The following is a 14819-nucleotide window of genomic DNA, read 5'->3' on the forward strand; positions in this document are numbered from 1 at the left end:
CTACTGAAAAGCATGAGCCCAAAAGAGAGAGCGCATTATCTGGAAAAGGCAATATCCACGGAGGAACATAGACGCCAACCAGTAGTACGGAGCAACGGACGCGTACGAATTAACGATACCGTACACTGCCACATGAGACTACGAAATGACAGGTGTTTTAAGTACACGACACAACATCGCACGGGGATGGCCGAAGCCTCGGGGTACAAGATCAGACTGAAAGCACACAACACACGAAGTACTTAAAATTGCGGCCACCTTATCTCCAACAAACCATGCCACTTCCGCCGCGTAGCGGCGGCGAACGGCTAGTTACCCCTCTAGTGGAGTGTGTTGTCTGTCCGTCCGTACGTCCGTCCGCGGCTAGGTTTTATTAATGTAACGCAAATGCGGGCGCTCTACTGGCTGACGAGCACAGCGAAGGCGGCCTCGATTCGCTAAAAAGCTGTCGAGCGCAGCGAAGGCGGCCTCGATTCGCTAAAAAGCTGTCGAGCCCAGCGAAGGCGGCCCCCATTGGCTAAAATCGGCATTGTGTTTTGTACACACTGTATGTGGACTACACATCGTACTTAAAACCACCGTTTATATTTCATTTTGCTCTGATTTTCAGCTGCGGTATGCTAGGCCACGCAAAGGGCGCTGCCTGTGTACGCGTTAGTTAGCACACACGTACTATATCGTCGTAGGAGCTGCTGAAAAAAAGTGTAGGCTTTGGTGACTTATATTTCGGCCTCAATCGAAACTTTAGTACCTATTGGATATAGAATGATGTTTTAGGCTTCGTAGTACTACTGTACTAATTTAACTTACAATTTTATTTTGTTTAGTACTATTATCAAGGCTTGTCATATTTTACCTTGCAGTCATTTGTAGTAGTAGTACACATAATAATTATATCAGCGTTTAATAATAAATAGAAATTGTATTACTATTAATAATAATTTGAAAACTTTTAAATATGACTATTGTGGCTTACGCCCCTGCACCCCACACTGCCTCCGGGAGAAATATCACCTTCCTTTGTATTTGCGCGCGTAGTGTGTGACCTTAAGATATTATGTCAGCTTTCCAACAATATATGTTGCGTACATCAAACAAAATGGAAACAGCGTTTGTGATCAAGTTTGTGCGGAGGCACGATACTCAGCAAGAACACGAAACACGATGGGATAGAAGAGCAACACGGAGCACGGAAGGTCATAGACGATGATAGAAGACTTAGCCGATGCAAACCACGAGGTTTTATGCGTAGCGTGAAGGACGGAAGAGCACACAGCCATGAAAAGGACAGAAGAACAAGAATATGACGGAAGCGTACGGGTCACGGAAGGGAGCTAATATATAGACACCCCAGTATGCTGAAAAGCACGGGTTACGGAAGAGCACGGACGCTCGAACCCACGGTAGAACACGTACCGGTAAGAGTGCACAGAAACAATTCTTCAACAACCCCACGAGTAAATATGTAGCTCAAGAGTGTGCACAGAAACAATTCTCCAACAACCCCACGAGTAAACATGTAGCTCAAGAGTGTGCACAGAAACAATTCTCCAACAACACCACGGGGTTATCATGGAGCACAGTCAACCGACCAAACCTGAGCCCGCGGGAGGCCAGACACGGGGAATCATCAATCTTTGGAGCACGATGCCTGGGTAGAACAGGAGCTCACCGATCCACGGAGCGCGCCACTACGGTAGCTAACGATAACACAGACGACAGACCTGCCGCGACACCAGAGCTTACACGATAGCATGGACGGGGACCTAACCACTAAATCATGACCAGCCACAAAATACACGGGAGGGGCACGATTGCAAACCGGGGAGCACGACGCCATTGTAAAACATGATAACACGGGCAACACAGGTGCACTACGCGAGCACAATACCATAAACAGCAAAACCACACCGCGATTGAACAATAGTGTGATAACGCGGTCGATGGAACCTCACCAGGAGAGCACGATACACGGGCGACGGAACAACATGACTGCATGGAGGCACCAAACCACGGAATAGCACCCTTCGGCTAAAGTACCGGCGATGGTAGGCCTATGACCATAGAATACTATGTACCACGAAACCAGTGCAGCCCACGAACACGTTTGTATACAGATAATAGCTAGCGTCCACGAAAGGGGCAGTACTAAACACCATGAGCCCAACAGAGAGAGAGAGCACATAACCACTAAGCACAGTGGACCACGGGTGAGCAGGGAGCCACGAAGCCAGGGCGAACACGGAAGAGCACGGGCCACTGAAGACCATGACATCCAACCTGTAGTACGGCGTAACTAAAACATACCAAACCACGATATTGTACGGGGCCACATGAGACTACGGAACGGTAAGTGGTTAAGTACACGAAGCCACGGCGTACTGGGGTGAACGTCGCTTACAAAGCACGCGACACCTAGAAGCACTTAAATTGCGGCCACCTGATCTCCTACAAACCATGCCACTCCGCCGCGTAGCGGCGGCGAACGGCTAGTCTTACCTCTCTAGTGGAGTGTGTTGTCTGTCCGTCCGTACGTCCGTCCGCGGCTAGGGTTAATGAATGTAACGCAAATACGCGCGTTCTACTGGCTGCCGAACGCAGCGAAGGCGGCCCCATTGGCTAAAATCTTCATTGTGTTATGTACACACAGTATGTGGACTACACATAGTACTTAATTGCACCATTTAAATTTTCTTTTGCCAGGGTTTTCAGCCGCGGAGCACCACGACACGCGAAGGGCGCTCCCTGTGTGCGCTTTATTTAGCATTAGTAGAAGGCGCAAGTGTGCATACACATAATATATCGTCGTAGGAGCTGTTGAAAAAAATTGTAGGCCTTGGTGACTTTTATTTCGGCTTAAATGAAGCCTTTAGTACTTATTGGTTATAATATGATTTGTTTTAGCTTTGTAGCATTTGTTTTAATAATTTAACTTTCTAAGATAATTTTGCTTAGTACTATTCTAAAGCCTCATATTATTGCTTGCAGACGTTTGTAGTAGTACTACACAAAATTAATTTAGTCCCGCTTATCAAATTAAATGCACTTTATATCTAATACTAATTACCTTAACTATTGTATCATATTTGCGTTAGATGAAGATGCACAATTTATTATTAATATTAAATATTTAAAATATGAATATAGTGGCTTCCACCGCACATAACCATGTACACTTCTCCGCCGCTGAAAAAAAGAACGTTTTCTTTGTATTAGCGCGTATTTTGCACCCCTAAGAGCATGTGCGCCCTCTCGAACACGATACGTAACATACATGCAGTGCATTGGGAGCAGTGTTTGTGATTGAATTAGCGAAGAGGCACGTGATTAAACAAGAACACGAACACGGAGGAACATCGAGGTCAGACCATGTACATAACGCGATAGAAGGGACAAGCTTGGAATACGGAAAGTCACGGACGATAAAAGAATAGGCCACGAAATTTCATACGAAGCCCGAACCAGGGAAGAGACTGAAAAACACGGAGCCGCACGATCACGAAGTCACAGGGAAACGATTCGGGATACCACGGTTGCACACCGCGGAGCACGATACCATTATAGAACACGATACGCGGGCAAAGCAGATGCACTACCCGAGCACAATACCGTAGACATCATTGCGACACCGCGATTGCACGATAGCATGGTAACGCGGTCGATGGAACCTCACCAGGAGAGTGCGATGCACGGGCGACGGAACCACACGACTGCATAAAGGCACCAAACCACGGAATAGCACCCTAGACCGAAGACCATCAAGCCACGGAACACCATACCAGTGTAGAACCTGAGCTTACCGAGCCACGAAGGACAGTAGTACATGAGAACATGATTGCACGGACGGTGGACCAGCCACGAAATAAACGAGGGGGCTCTTAGGGGGACCACGATTCCACATTGTGGAGTACGATGCCATTGCAAAACACGATAGCACGGGCAACGCAGGTGCACTACGCGAGCACAATACCATAGACAGCATTACCACACCGCGATTGCACGAAAGCGTGATACCCGTGTCGATGGAACCTCACCAGGAGAGCACGATACACGGGTGATGGAATAATACGACTGCGTGAATGCGCCAAACCACGGAATAGCACTCTTCGGCCAGAGTACCAGCGATGGGAGGCCAACGGCCACGAAAGAGGCCGTACTAACGAGTATGATCCCACAAGAGAGGTCGTATAACCAATAAGCAGCGTGGGCCACCGGTGGGCAGGGAGCCACGAGGCCAGAAAGATCACGGAAGAGCGCCGGCCACTGTCGAACATGACATCCAACCTGTAGTACGGGGTAACGGAAGCGTACCAAACAACGATATTATACGGGTCCGCATGAGACTACGGAATGGTAAATACTTAAGTACACGAAGCCAAGACCTACTGGGGTGAACGACGCTAACAAAGTACGCGACACCAATAAACACTTAAATTTGCGGGCCACCGCATCTCCTACAAACCATGCCACTCCGCCGCGTAGCGGCGGCGAACGGCGAGTCCTAAGCTACCAATGCTAGCACGGTGTCTGTCCGTCCGTCACACGAAACGCTCGGGTTTTTGAGCTTTATCATTGGCTGTCGAGCGGAGCGAAGGCGGCTCCAATTGGTTAAAACTGAATTATGTAGCTTACATCAGTAAATTTATGTGGTTCACAGAGCACATATGGAGATTTGTCCATTATCCGAAGGCGGGATCGTATTTACTATTTTAATAATGCATGTTGTTTTTAATATTCGAGTGCTAAACTGAGGGCATGCTTCCAATACTTTAAGGTGCTCGTAGGAACGCATGTTTTCGAGGACATTCTATTAATACGCATAATACTCTGTACTCAGTAGTTTCTGCGAGTTACAATGACTAAAATGATAACTACATCTGTTTTGCTGTAAAAATATTAACATTAATAAGTAATCTGAGTGGGTTTCTATGAGGTATTGCTAAATCGTACAAGTTACAAGTACATCAGTAGCCGGCCGTAAGAAGAACGCTGGGCTAATAAACGTTGTCGCTTGAGCCACAAAGATAAATAGGTTTAGATTGAGCAAAAGAACTTATATGTGCTGATGACAATCACTACTTGGCCATTGTTTCTAAGCGTTTTTTAGACAGCAAAATTCGATACTACTTAACCGGCGGACGTGTTGCCGACAAGGGCGTATAATACGATTTTAAACGGAGCGCCAATACAACAACAAATCACGAGAGGTGTAAATTATAGCTGGTTAAGTAGACCCCATTAAGAAACGTTAATAAACTTGAAGCCTAAATAACGTTTAACCATCCTGAAAGCATCATTAAACTCTCAAATAAAAAGCACTACCGTCAACAACAACAACAGCAGCAAGGCGTCTTGCGACACATTGTCCAATTGATTTAATCATAACTGGCACAGAATTGAGTGTCTAATGACTAATTCTGAATCAGCACAAAGGAACGCTGCATGCATTAAAAATATTTCAATTTGAAAATATTTAGCTTTCATTGAGGTTGGTATGAGAAGTAATCAACCTTTAGTTACTTACAAGCTTAATCCTTCTAGCCCGAGCTTTTATTCTGTATCCTACAGAATAAAGAATTATACTTGATAAAAGTATACTTCAGAAACCTCCCATAATTATCCTGCTGCAACCCCCTTCGCTCTCCATGGCCAAGAACTAGGCAAATTTTTCACAGTAACATTACGACAGTGGACATAGCGTCCACAATGTACCCAACAGCTGCGCAAATTGCGATTTTCTATTGGTTCATTTTCGGTTAGAGCACAGTCAGTACCTGCATTCTACCAATACCCGAGATTTTCGTTTAGGCTCATGAAGCCGATCGAGCAGCCCAACTCCTTGACGACAGCCATCCGTTCGTGGCGCCAAAATGCGCGGCGCGCGCGCAGAGAAAGAATTTGCCCAAGTCCTAACTAACGGTTTAGCGACGAGGAACAGGGCAATCTCTTCTCTGCGCGCGCGCCGCGCATTTACCAGGTATTTGGACTTACCCTTCCTACTATCTTTCCTACGCTTCCTCGTCACTCTCTCTCTTACGCTTACGATATCTAATCTTCTTCTTTAGGCTAGGCGGAACGCTCTTGCCGTCACCCCACGTCTCGTGCCAAATCTGCGAGCAAGTCAGCGTATTCCCGCTCTCCACGCGCCGCACGTGACGGCAGAGAGGTACGCGCCCTCCAAAGGCAATGCTGCATCGCGGGCAGAAGAAACTGGTTTCAAATGACTTGGTTTTGGAGTCAGCAAAAGCGGAGCACACTTTGCACAGGTACTGCCTGCGTTTGTGCTGCTTGCCGGACGAATAGAAGTCATCGGTGTTCACTAACGCGTGCTGCTGACGTGGAATTGGTACAGCCACCAGGTCCTCCGCGTTGGGGTGGGTCTCGAAGTTGATTGTCTGCAGGGCGAGCAGCGGAATGTGCAAACGACGCAGGTATTCTGCATGGGTAGGTTGTTTTTATCCTTTCTTCTTGAGCGTCACACAGTGAACGATGTATCCATTCACGACAGCCATGTCTACGATACACAGGAATAAGTGCTTGTAGTACTTGCGAAGCGATATACACTTTTGGATGCTGTAGCGCTGGAGTCTCAGCTGGTCGTGGACGTCCACGTCGCCCATGCCACGATTGTAGTCCACAACCAGCTGCGGACACGGCACCGTGCTTCGCGTGCCATCTTTCTCCAAGCGCATAACGCTGGCGGGGTGAGTGCTGCAACCAGCAGCGAGCATGTTCACGGGCTTTGAATCCATCCAACTCAATGCAACTAACTGAGGGTGATCACGTGCTTGTGCGATACGATAGGTTCCTCTTGGCATTCGCTTCGGTCGTTTCGCCTGCGTGAACTGGATCGGACACCAGCCAAGTCGATAAACTCTCGTGGTGCCAACATGGTAGAGACCCATATCCAGCAGCTTCAGACTCAGTGAGACCGCTGAGGAGAAGCTATCCGTTACGATCAGGCGCTTCCTCGGCTGACCCACCAAGGCTTTCGATATGTTTCTAACGACAGCTTTTGGACCATGCCCCAACGGATCACTTGGCGTCTACTTCTTTTTGCCGTCTGCCCCACAATAGATTTCCACTCTAAGTCGGATATATACAGCACATCATGAGAGAGTGTCAGTGTATTCTGTAGCCTCCGTATTCAAGGATGTACAGAATAATATGCAGTACCTCGAACAAGATGCTGTATATGCGCAGCATGTCATATAGAACTTGGTGCCGTACTTGCTGGGCTTGTCGGGCATGAAGATTCGCATCGGATTGAACTTGCTGCGGTTCGGCATCATGCCTTCGTCGAACGAGATGGCCTTACCCAAGCGATGGCCACGGCGGAATGTTTTCTCAACAGCTTGCAGCACAGGACGGATTTTCCAAGCTCTGTCAGCATGCGCTCCACCGTCATCATTGTTGTTGAAGTGCAGAAATTTCATGATCACCTCGAAGCGATCGCGCTTCATGAAGCGAGAGAACATCCCGCGTGGAATGGCTCTATCTTCTTCAGTACTCCAGTGATTGGAGAGCCCGTCTCGAATCGGAGCGACAGCTCGTGCAAAGAGCAATCCCACGACGTGCAAAATCTCATGAGCTTGAATACACTTGAATTTCCTCAACTTGGCTTCGATATCTTCTAAGTTGGGCACACTCACGCGAGGATCCTCAGCTTGGCGAGCAAGCCTCTTTGCTCGACGAGATAATGCCACAGCACCAATATTCTGCTCTCGGTAGCGGTTCGTCTCATCAGCAATTCGAATCCATAGCTCCTTCGGTAAAAAGTAGAAGAATATGGCCAATGGAGAGTCTGCGTATGCGACCGCAGACCGTGTGGGTCCGCACGGTCCGTCGTAATAGTCCGTTGCAGCGTCCATCCGGAGATTCCCTGTAGTAAACACACAATCCGGAATAAGTACAATTGCACCACACACTAATCTGTATCATACGGCTTACCACTTTCCGCTTCGGCATAAGTAATCCATCCATTCTCCGCGATGTCTCGCAAATCACCACTAGTCAGGTCAAAGAGTTCATCCTCGGGGATATCATCATTCAAAGACACGTCTTCTAGATCTTCTACACCTGCTACTTCAAGGACCACTTCGTTGTCGTTCATCACGTCTTCGTTATCCGCGTCTGAATCGGAGTCGCTGGCATCTTGACCAGCCACCACGTTCACATCATCACCATCTGTCGGGCCGAACAATCGCTCTTTTCGGAGACCCTCCATGAAGTTGTCGCTATCAAAGACATCAAAATCTACGCGATAATCCGCAGGGTCGTCACTCTCGCTCTTTGCTTCATCAGCTTCCGTCGATTTCTCTCGCGGGTTCCATTCTGTATCAGAGTCTTCATTTCTCCTTTTTTGTTCTGTATTCTCCGGGACTGTAAACTCCGTATCCCCATGTTCTGTATTATCCAGATCGTGGCCCTTCAAGGCTTCATCTTGTTCTGTACCATCCGTTATAGCTAGTTGAGCTTGAACTTCAGTCGATGGCTGTAGTCCTGCCAATTTCACCTTCGGCGTCAACGGAGCGCTTGCACTGACTTGAGGAGCACTTACTTCTGGAGTTTGGGCGGATTCAGTCGCCGTGGTGGCGCGGAAGTGGTGAGCGGTGGATGGTCATGGGGAGGCTCCTCCCCAACAGCTTCGTACGATGCTTGCTTGCCAATCGGACGATGTGCAGGGCCAACACGCACGCTTGGGAGTGGAAGCTGGAGACGACCGGATGCACGTCCAAACGCCATGAGTTCAGCTTCGCCTAATAAACACACCATTGTAAGTAGTGAGCATTATTAGGTCAGTTAGCATAGCAACGTACCCTCAAAAACGTCAATGCCGCGTCTCGATTCATCAAGACGTCCCTTGATTCCTGGCTTTACGTAGCGGTGATGCTTGGCCATGCGCGTGGGTTTGCGGGGCTTCCATCCGTCCTTGCATAACTCCCGCCACAGCTGCTTGAATGTCTTCTCTCCGGGGCCGTTCATTGATTTTCGAATGGGAGGGACTGATTGCCACGCGGCAGTTTTGGGCTTTCACTCTAATTTTCAAACCTGTTCTGTTTTTTATTGGTCTTTCTACTCACACAGAAGAATCCCCGTCAATCTACCCTTCACCAATCCTACGGGAAGGATCTGCTGATTACCACGTTTACAAATTCTCATATGCGGACTTGGGGGCAGCAGCCAACTTTGCTGGGTACTAAATCCTGTTAAAAGGGTTAACCCTTTAAAGGGGCAGTGCAAGCGTGAAATTAGTGCAAGCTGGACAGGCCATTACTATCTTTTGCGTTGATATGAGCTAAGCTTTATAGCGGCTCAGAAACGGCCCGTGACATCGAGCACGACGCTTAACTAAAACAAATGTGTAGCGTTTGTAAAAGTGTGTATTTATAGTGCAGGTGGTTTTGGGTGGAAGATAAATTTACAGAGATAGCCAGCAAAATTAAAGATATTGTATCAAGACTATTAGAAATTTTATTTTAATCGGGTAGGCTAGATGCTGGGGGCTCAGTCTTTTGTATAAATAATTGCACGGCTTACTAAAGTGCTTAAAATCATTTCGTGCCTGGTAATCTAAATTATACCCAGATTTATGAAAACTCGAATAGGCACATAGCCTTGAAGCGTAGCGGAGGCGGACAGGCATAAACAAATAGAATTAAACCAAACTACCGCCGCGTAGCGACGGCGCTCAGCTAGAGGAGAGATACTTGAAGCTAAAGTCTTGGGATACATGAAATTTACTACTTCAAGTACTATTAGCTCTACCAAAAAAAGAATTTATTAGTAGTATGACTACTTCGAAGTACTTTGTTTTATTAAGTACTTCAAATTAAGTTTTATGTAAATATCCGGTACATACCGGTATCTTTATTGTAAATTGTTCAACGCAGATGGAGATTACACATACGAAGACAGCGGAGGTCCTTTTACTTGAACTGAGCAAGGTCAATTACCGTTGATATCTATTAGGAAAGACGACTGCAGCTCAGCTCTGCTTGGCGTCATTAGCTTGTACCGTATCCCAACAATAAAACGAGAGCGCAACAAGCGTAGTGAATACTGTAGCAATCTTTACGCGCACCGCTTAAGCCAGCAGGTTCTCGCCGTTGTAGTGGAAAAGGCACACGCTGCCAGTGAACATGGCGACGCTAACTAGAACCTGCTGGTGCTTCGTGGCGAAGGCGTTTACACGTTCGTAGGAGCTCTGGTACCACGACTTGCGCTGCACAGGCACAGAACCCGCGCCAAAGCGACCGCCAAGGAGGTTCGACTTGGGCTTGGAAATGCTGGAAGCGTTCATCTGACGCTGACTGGCATTCAGACGCTCGTACTTGGTACGCAAACTGGCAGCCTCGCGCTCCAGAATCTGCAGCGCTGACTCGGCGTCCTGCTTCTTCTTGGACAGAGCTACCACCGAAATGCTAAGCTTCTCGGCTTCAGAGAGCGCAAAGCTAGCCTTCACGTGAAAGCGACTGCCCGTCTGCTTAGGCTCTTCGACCTCGTCCACCTCCTTCTCAACCTCCTGGACCTTCTCATCTTCCTCGATCTTCTCATCCTCATCGACCTTCTCATCCTCCTCCATCTTTTCAGCCTCCTCGTTCTCCTCAGTCTTTTCAGCCTCCTCAGCCTTTTCAGTCTCTTCAATCTTCTCATTCTCCTCAGTCTTTTCAGCCTGTTCAGTCTCCTCGACCTTTTCGTTCTCCTCAGTCTTTTCATCCTCCTCGGCGTCTTCCATCTTCTCCGCAGTCTTCTCAGACTCCTCGTTCTTCTCAGTCTCTTCAGTCTCCTCCGTCACGTCGGTCTCTTCAGCCTTCTCAGCGGCAATCTCCTCTTCAATGGCTTCCTTCACAGCTTCCTCCACCAGCTCCGTGATAGTCGTGGGTTCCTCCTCCTCTTCCTCGTCGGCGGTAGTGTACCACTTGTCCAACACGTTGTCCTGGAACAGCGATGAGATGGGGAGCTCCACTTCCTTCACTGGTTCAGGCTCTTCGTCGTCTTCCGACGCAGCCGGAGCGACTGTGATGATCACGACCGCCTCGCGCGACTGCACGGGGTCGAACACGAAGGTGGCGGGGAACGTCAGCGCCGTCGACTCCTCTTCCTCCTCCGAGTTAGCAACAGCATTCCAAGCCACTGTGCGCACCACCGGATCCTTTTCCTTCTTCACGCGCTTCTTGATAATGGTGCGCGTGATTTTGGTGGTCGTCTTGAGCTTGCGCGGCGTGCTTTCGCCATCTTCCTCGGGCACCTGGCCGTCCTCCACGACGCGGCCGTGCTCATCAGTAACCACGACGTCCTTCTTCTCTACGACTTCCTCAATGGTCTCATATTCGTCGTCGTCGTACTCCGGGTCCAGAGAAACGGTGATGGTGGCGTTGGGCACGGGTTCCTCGCCCTCTACTCCAAGCAGCGAAACTTCCAGGCGGCCCACACTCTTAGCAGCAGACTTAGCCTCCTCGAAGATCTCCTCCTCGCCTTCAGGGGCCTCGGAAAGAGCCGTGATCTGCTGAAACACAGCGGCGATCTGCTCGTCCAGCAGCTTCACCTCGTCCACCTTGGCCGTGACGTTGCGACGGCACTCGAGGTATTGCTGCGACGCGCGCTGAACCATGGCGGCCACTGCAGCCGATGAAGACGTGGAAGACGTGGAAGCCATCGTGGGTGGGGTTAGATACACACAGAGAGGACGCCGCGATGTATGCGGCTGCGAAGCTTGCTGGGGGTGTAATGCGTGGCGGAAAGCTACCCAGAAACGTGGTGTGCGCTACATTAAACCGTACTTTGAAGTGATGGTACGGCACGCCATTTAAACATCAAGTTGGATTTCAGACACGTCCAAAGCTTGTCAAGGAGTCACTTTGCCATCCAACGTCTGGGTGTATCGCAAAAATCCACTTGAGAGCTCCCATGTACATGAAATCGAAAATGGGGTCATCATCATGGTCGTGAACATTCACGAAGTACGGTGGGATCCTGTTGAAGAGTCCAGGTTTCGACGTTGCGATCAAGAAGCTATCTGACCGGTCGGGAACGGAGACTTTGCCCTTTGTCTTTGTGTTGGGCGACTTTGGTGTTTATTATTTAGCGTGTCTTTTTCGCGGTAAAGGATTGTTGCATCTTAGGAAACATGAGACCGTCGGCGGACTCAGCGTTCGCTCTCATGGAGCGTCCATGGCGTGCTAACTTCAACTGCCCTCCAACTGGCCGTATGACGGAGGGCGCGATGAGCAGAACAAAGTGCAGCGAACACAAGCGTCGACTCTTTTCATGGTCTTCAACATCACGCACAATAGTAGTATTAAATTAATAAATGCCGCGGCATTCTCCATGCACTCATATCGGCTGTCTACGGTAGTTAGCTGACAAGAAGGAAGACAAGCAGTCCGATTCCGCCATCTCCATCTTGTTCCATCCAAAATGGGCAAACCTCGCCTTTTCCTCTTGCTTTCTCACGAGCACACAATTATCGCGACAGCATGAACGAACCCTGTGTCGATACGGATGAGGCATGGAGCCAGCCACTGAGCTGCTCCAGAGCCTGTGCCTCCTCATCCTCCTGGATACTCGGGGTGTAGCCGCTGTCGATGAAGCGTCCAGTGTTGGTGAGGTTGGACTGCGGATTAAGCGAGCCAAAGTTCGTCTCGAGACTCACGCGGTCAGAGTATTGGGACACACGCGTGGACGAGATGGAGCTCGAGCCCATAATGAATGAGTCGTTGGTGCTGCAGCTGCTTCGCATGCTTGCGCTCCTGTTTGACAGCATGGCGGGAGGTGGTGGGACGGGGGCACCACAACGGCCGTAGAACTGGAAGGAGACACCAGGCTCCTCCTTGTGTTGTGGGAGGGTGTTGGTCATCTTAATACTCTTGTTGCTCTGGGCACGAGACCGCCTGCGGTCGCGCGGCACGATCTGCTTCTGCTGCTGACGGTGTGGCAGCGAGACGGGGATGTTCTCCTCCGAATAGAGAATGTATTCTCCCGTCGCAACGTCCTTAATTGGTGGCTGCATGCTCTTGTCTCCGTTGTGTCTTGCCTTGGACATCATACGTCCAGAGTACTTGCGGACAAGGGCAGCAGAAGGAGCGTCGTCTGCGCCCGAGACCTTGGAATTTCTGTGGCTGACACCTCGTTGTTTCTTGTTCTGGCTGGGATGGCCGTGAGCGCGGAGCTGGTTCTCCGTCTTCTGGTCCAGGCGAGGCGTTAAGAGCTCGCCGTTGCCTTCAGGCGGCGCAGTCTGGTTGTAATAATCAGTCGGGTTCACATCACTATCGACGGAGGATCTGGCACCGCGCATGACAACGGTGGACCCACTGAGGCTGCTGGCTGGACCCGTGCCAGTCGTACTGCTTGCGAACATGGTGCTGTTCGACGTCATCATGGTGTCGCTTACGTGGCTGAAGTTGCGCGCGCCGAACTTATTCTTCCGCTCCTCGAGGAAGAAAATGTGCTCGAGCGCCAGTGATGGCCGACGGCACAGACACTTGGAGCCGCGCACGCCGCAGGTCCTACATCTGCGCAGCCAGTTGAATTTAAGGAGGCTGAGCCATGCGATGATCCCCATGGACCGAAGGCTCCGCTCTTGTTGTCCACTGCGGGCGAGAAAGCGGCAATGAACCACGTGCGCGAGCTCTCAGTGGACGGTGGACCGATCCTGATTCGCTCACCTTCTACCGTACTCCTTCCTGCGTGGTAAGCTGCGCCTCTGCTGGGCCTCAACTTACTCTTCTCGGATGGGGCCGCCGCTGTTGACCTTGACCGAGGGAATCGCAGACTGAGAGGAGAAGCCAGCCAGTCAGTCCATAGAGACGGCGAGTCAGTGACTCGTTCGATCGACAAAAAGCGCCCATCTATGAAAAAAAAAGCAAACAAAGACCGGGCAAACGGGCGGTCACGGACATCGGTGCAAAAGACGTTGGAATCCCAACGTTGTTATTCTAATTTACACGTAAAGAAAGCTATTGCACAAAAGCACTCAGTTCGTGCTGAAAGGTTTTTATAAGCTATATTAGCAGGTCGATACATGAGGCCTTAGTGACGGCGTTTAAGCCGCATTCATTGCATTTAGACTCATGATGAATGCACTGAACATGTACACCAGCGCACGTGCTTCCCGCGAATACATTTGCGAGATCGGGAAAACAGCTTGGACAGCGATGAGGGCTTACAAAACCCAAGTCAAACCGCGTGAAGAGGCTCAAATTGAAGCTGCCATTTGCTCGTTGCGATGACGAGCTCCACAGCGACTGCGATTTCTCCACAGCTGCGCTGCTGCAGTCGTGACTGCCAGACGGATGGAACAAGCAGTACACACGTCCTACCTTCGAAAAGCTGTGGTCAACATTCTCTTCGCGGCAATGGGAAATCCTGCCAGGAATCCGGAACCCGAGATCGAGGTCTTCGATCAAGAGTGCGCTGTGCCTAAGGACAACGTATCCAAGTGCAGCGATGCTGTACAGAGGCAACACTAAAGGCGATCGTTGTCCTGCAATGCCGAGGAGCTATTAATAATACTGTACATGTACTGTACATGTAATATTAAAACATGTTTGGTGCTTTCCCTTAGCTCGAGCAAAATCGTTGTCCAAGTTGAAGCGTTCCCGCAGAAGTGACGTATTAATAGACTCGTCCCGACACTAGCACAGCAGCCATCCGCACCGCGCGTTCGATAGGCAGCGTTCGTGCCTGCCCAGCAAAATGAGCGATTCGCTGTGGGCCGCCGACTGGGCGAGCCAGAGCGGACCAAAGAAGAGATCGCGCGGACGCGGCTCCGAATCTCCCATACATTTCCCCTTCGTCGTCGGACGAATCGTCCCCCC

At 49.8% G+C, this 14819-nt stretch overlaps 2 protein-coding genes across 2 annotated transcripts; both read right to left on the minus strand.

The window, feature by feature from the left end:
• Nucleotides 1–9927: 9927 nt before the first annotated feature.
• On the minus strand, nucleotides 9928–11715 carry PITG_11152 (uncharacterized protein; the record flags this gene model as incomplete). Its single annotated transcript, XM_002901874.1, has 1 exon — nucleotides 9928–11715. The coding sequence occupies one exon, from the start codon at nucleotides 11657–11659 to the stop codon at nucleotides 10088–10090; it is 1572 nt and encodes a 523-aa protein (XP_002901920.1).
• Nucleotides 11716–12466: 751 nt separating this feature from the next.
• Nucleotides 12467–13761, minus strand: PITG_11153 (uncharacterized protein; the record flags this gene model as incomplete). Its single annotated transcript, XM_002901875.1, has 1 exon — nucleotides 12467–13761. The coding sequence occupies one exon, from the start codon at nucleotides 13562–13564 to the stop codon at nucleotides 12467–12469; it is 1098 nt and encodes a 365-aa protein (XP_002901921.1).
• Between the last annotated feature and the right edge of the window lie 1058 nt (nucleotides 13762–14819).

Source organism: Phytophthora infestans, genomic scaffold (assembly GCF_000142945.1).
Source record: "Phytophthora infestans T30-4 supercont1.19 genomic scaffold, whole genome shotgun sequence".
NCBI lineage: Eukaryota > Oomycota > Peronosporomycetes > Peronosporales > Peronosporaceae > Phytophthora > Phytophthora infestans.